General features: G+C 32.8%; 1 protein-coding gene across 1 annotated transcript; it reads right to left on the reverse strand.

Annotated features, from left to right (window-relative positions):
* Nucleotides 1–2,581: 2,581 nt before the first annotated feature.
* Nucleotides 2,582–4,314, reverse strand: LOC143608613 (uncharacterized). Its single transcript, XM_077083614.1, has 2 exons — nt 3,834–4,314; nt 2,582–3,029 (listed from the first exon to the last, which is right to left on the reverse strand). Exons 1-2 carry the CDS (start codon nt 4,190–4,192, stop codon nt 2,750–2,752), a joined length of 639 nt encoding a protein of 212 aa, XP_076939729.1. The 5' UTR covers nt 4,193–4,314; the 3' UTR covers nt 2,582–2,749.

Here is a 4,314-nt window from a genome sequence, read left to right on the forward strand (position 1 = left end):
ATTTTATGTTACAACTAATATTATATGTTTCGTCCATGTTGAGCTCATAAATTTGTTTTTGGTTACCTGAATAGAAACTGTAGAGTTCTTCTTTAATCTACAATGGATACGCTCAAAATAATTGTCTCAAAGTATGTTGATTATATGTGAGACTAAGGCTGTCACCTTTACCCGAAACGCGAAATCCAACCCGACTAAACCCGTACCCGAACCTAAACTAACCCAACTCGAAGAACCCGAACCCGAACCCGAGAATAGACTAACCCGAACCCGAACCCGAACCGAAATAATTCGGGTTGGTTCTCAGGTTTGATTTATAAGATTTGGGTCAACCCGAATAAACTTTTAGTTTTGAAATTAAACATATTTTTTTTGTATAATAGGCTAAGTCTTTATCGAAACCTGGCTCTAATCGACTGTTGTCATTCTAACTATAATGGATCGATTGCTTATTAATTTATGTTTTTCGTTAATTACTAATAGCAACCGTAATCAAACAACCAAATCACGTCCGATTGAATACAATTATGGTTCGAGTTAGTTTACTCTTCTTTTGCATTATTTTATCAAGTTAGGTTAGTTTATTATTTGATTATTTGTGTTACAAGCAAAGAAGAATATATTGTTTTAGTTTTAGTGTAGTTTTTAAAAAAATTTGGTTTTGTGTTTCTATTTCTAGGATACTCGAAACCCGATTAAGGGGGTGTTTGGGATTGCTTATTTTCACCAACTTATAACTTATAAACTTTTTGAAAAGTAAAAAGATGTTTGAGATTGCTTATATTGTGAGAGGAAAAGTTTCATAAGTTACAATGTTGTAACTTATTAACTTAATGAAAAGTTAAAGTTATAAGAAGGTAAAATAAGGAATCCCAAACACCCCCTAACCAAACCCATAAAAACCCGAACCCGAATTACCCGAATCCGAAAAACCCGTGAGAGATTTGGGTTGAGTTTCGGGTTAAGATTTAAAACTTTGAAACCCGAAGAACCTGACCTGAAAACCCCGAAACCCGAAAAACAAACCCGAAGAACACCCCTATGTGAGACAATGTATTTATTATGACTCGAGTTTTCATAATAAAAGGTGAAGGATATGAAGTTTTTCGGTCAGTTTATTTCGAGCCTAGGTTTTAAATCGGCCGGTTTAAATATAAAAAAAAAAGTAAAAAACCCAATTCATGCATATGAAAATATATGGAGTGTAGTTGTCTATAAACATATACTTTGTTTTTTTTTTACATAAGAGCCATAATGGTGATTGGATTTAACAACATTATGAAACAAAAACATCATAAATGAAACAGTTGTCGTTTGAAGGTTATTGAAAGTGTCAAATGTTGACATCAACATCATTGGAATGGAAGGCCAAGGCCCCATGGTCCACCACCATCATTATTAAGATAGTCCAAACACACATGGTTGGGTCAGACCCAAGTGCACCATGTCCTGTGGCTAAGGTGGGCCTAATCTTGTTTGAATAGTAAAAGACATTTATACCCAAGTAACCCAACAATAAGTTCATAGAGTCATAGACTCATAGTCTCTCAGTCTCGTCCAACTAGAAAACAGTTACAAAACATTTTTAGTTGAGTTAAAATAGTAGGTTTCTTTACCCTTAATCAGTGTTGAAAAAGTCGCTAGAGGCTAGTCGGTCGGTAGGATAGATTTTAGCGATTAATCGAGATTAATAGGAATTTTCGAGATTAACTGAAATTTATATGTAACTTTTCATATATACATACATAATCCAAATTTTATGTATAAAATTCTCAATTTTGACCGATTTTGGAAAAATGGGGATTAATCGGCGACAAGTCGATGGGGTGGCTATTAGCAGTTAATCGAGAATTAACCGACGCTTAATCGAGATTTTTACAATACTGCCCTTAATAATTATGTTGGGCTTACTATTGAACATATTATTTGGATAAAATAAGTAACCCAGTAAATAAAAAAAATTATTCATTTATTTTGTCAAAGACATCGACCTTAATTTGGATTTTGGATAGACTTAAAACAATAACAATGTAACCGGAAAACGGCCTGTTTATATGTTTATCCAAACGGATTGGTAAGTTGTAACCCACTAACGGGCTATATATTGATTTTAATCAAGTTATAAACATGTTAAATGAGTCGTAAAGGGTTTTCATGTTAAATTTTTATACAATCATGAATATGATGAGTTTATTAAATGAATCTAATTGATAACTTAAAATCTAATTGTTCTTGTGTCAAACTTTGTATTGTGTATGCCTTTATTTCTCCTAATTTATTCATATCTTGAACTTAACTCGTTTAATATTGTAAAACTACTCAATTTTTTTAAAAATTTAGTACCTTGATATTGTATAGATAAAATTCTTAGAAGTAAAAGCATATATAAAAACTAAAAATCACTTATCTAAGGATTATTACAAAGCTTGTTATACTTTTCAAATAATTGGAATTTGATAATTGATCATAACATACATAATGCAAAATATAGTTTTTTTGCATTAGCTTGAGTTGTAACAAAATACAATGATCATATAATCAAAACTTGTACTTAATAGTTTCAACTTTTAAGTATAACAAAAGAGATAAAACAGTCTGATTATATAATCTTTTTGAATAACCAATTATGCAATTGTTTATTCAAACTGATCATTACACTTTTGTATAGCTAAATGCCTATAATAATAACAAAAATAATAAGGATAATAAATAATCAATCATCTTAATATAAAGTTTTAAACACTCAAAACTAAGTAGGTTTTAAATTCTGAAACATTGCATCCCACTTGATCTCTTCATTAACACCTTCATTAACACCAGACCAATATTCATCACCACCACCATTGACTTCATCATCACTATACAAATTCTCTCTATACTTGTCATTGTCTTCCTTGGTTTCATCGTGCCGAAGATCATAAACCAACGAACCCGAAAAGCTATTAAACTTAGCACCACCGGATCTAACCATTGGCCGGTAGCCATTGCTAATCAAAAGAGTTGAAGACCCTTGTTTGCTCATCACCAACCTGTTAATATTGTAAATTTGTGTTTAATATTAATCATGGGCGGAAGAGGACAGGGGTGTGCGTAGGGCAATTCGGTCTGGTTTTACGCTCAAACCAAAATGGAACCACATACTTTGGTTATATATATTTGGTTAAGTCAGTTAATTTGGTTAGAGTTTGGTAATGATTTGATTGATTCAGCTATTTCTTCGACGCTACTTAGTTGTAACAAGTAGAGAAAAAAAAACTTCATGATGACGAACCTGACTAAAAAATTCTGGTTACGCCCCTAGATATCTAACCAATCAACCTTTACCAAATAATATTAACTTTAAATTCTTTTAAGTTTATGATAACCCATTTTAGATTATGTTCACACCTATATTTTTAAGAGAAAATCCTCAAAATAAATTTTAGATATTCTTATAACGCCGATATATTTAAAGAAAAATCATCAAAATAGATATTCTGGTCACGCCTGTATATTTAAGGGAAAATCCTCAAAATAAATATTCTGATCATGCCTGTATATTTAAGGAAAATCCCTTAAAATAAGTCTAGCTTTAAGATTTATATAGATGACCACTTAAACACCTCAGAATGTGTCATGAGTCATGACTCACGTGTCATATTTCGATACAAAAGCCTGTCAAAAAAATCCTTTAGGCGAAACCGCCGACCACATGGCATTAAATATTTGGTCAAACCGTCGCCTGCCGTAAATTTTTTCCGGCAAGACGTTGGCGGCATTTTTTTAAACTAATGTTTGAACATTTAATTAATTAACTAATGATTAATTAAAAAATAATGGCTAGTTTATAATACCTGTTACTCCTCTTCACTAAAGCCTCTTTCCATCTAGAACTATAACCCCTTCTCTTAACCACAACCAAAGCCGAATCATTCCGGTGCACCAATGTATGAACGTATCGAGCCAACGTGCCCTTGGTTTTCTTGACCGTTGCGATTAACCTAGTCATCGGGTGTGACCGGGACGACTTTCTAGCGAGTTTGAGAATCTCAAGCCTATGTTTGGCTATAGAGATTCCCATGCTTTGTAGGAATTCATGGTTAAAATACGAAATGTCGTCGTCTTCGAGTTGATTGTGGGAGAAGGCTAATGCATATTCATGGATGATTGTTGGGTCAAGGTTAGTTTTTGATAGCCATGAGAACCAGTCCATGGTTTGGTTGTGTTGCTTTGTGTTGAAGGTAACGTATTTATGTGAGGTGTAAAGTGGTCCAAAATGAAAATGTGTGAAAGAAAAGGAGAAAACACTGATAAGGAGGATAGATAAATATATTG

Source organism: Bidens hawaiensis, unplaced genomic scaffold, assembly GCF_021521415.1.
Source record: "Bidens hawaiensis isolate Kalapana, Puna unplaced genomic scaffold, B.hawaiensis_p1.1 tig00419396_1, whole genome shotgun sequence".
In the NCBI taxonomy this organism is placed as follows: domain Eukaryota; kingdom Viridiplantae; phylum Streptophyta; class Magnoliopsida; order Asterales; family Asteraceae; genus Bidens; species Bidens hawaiensis.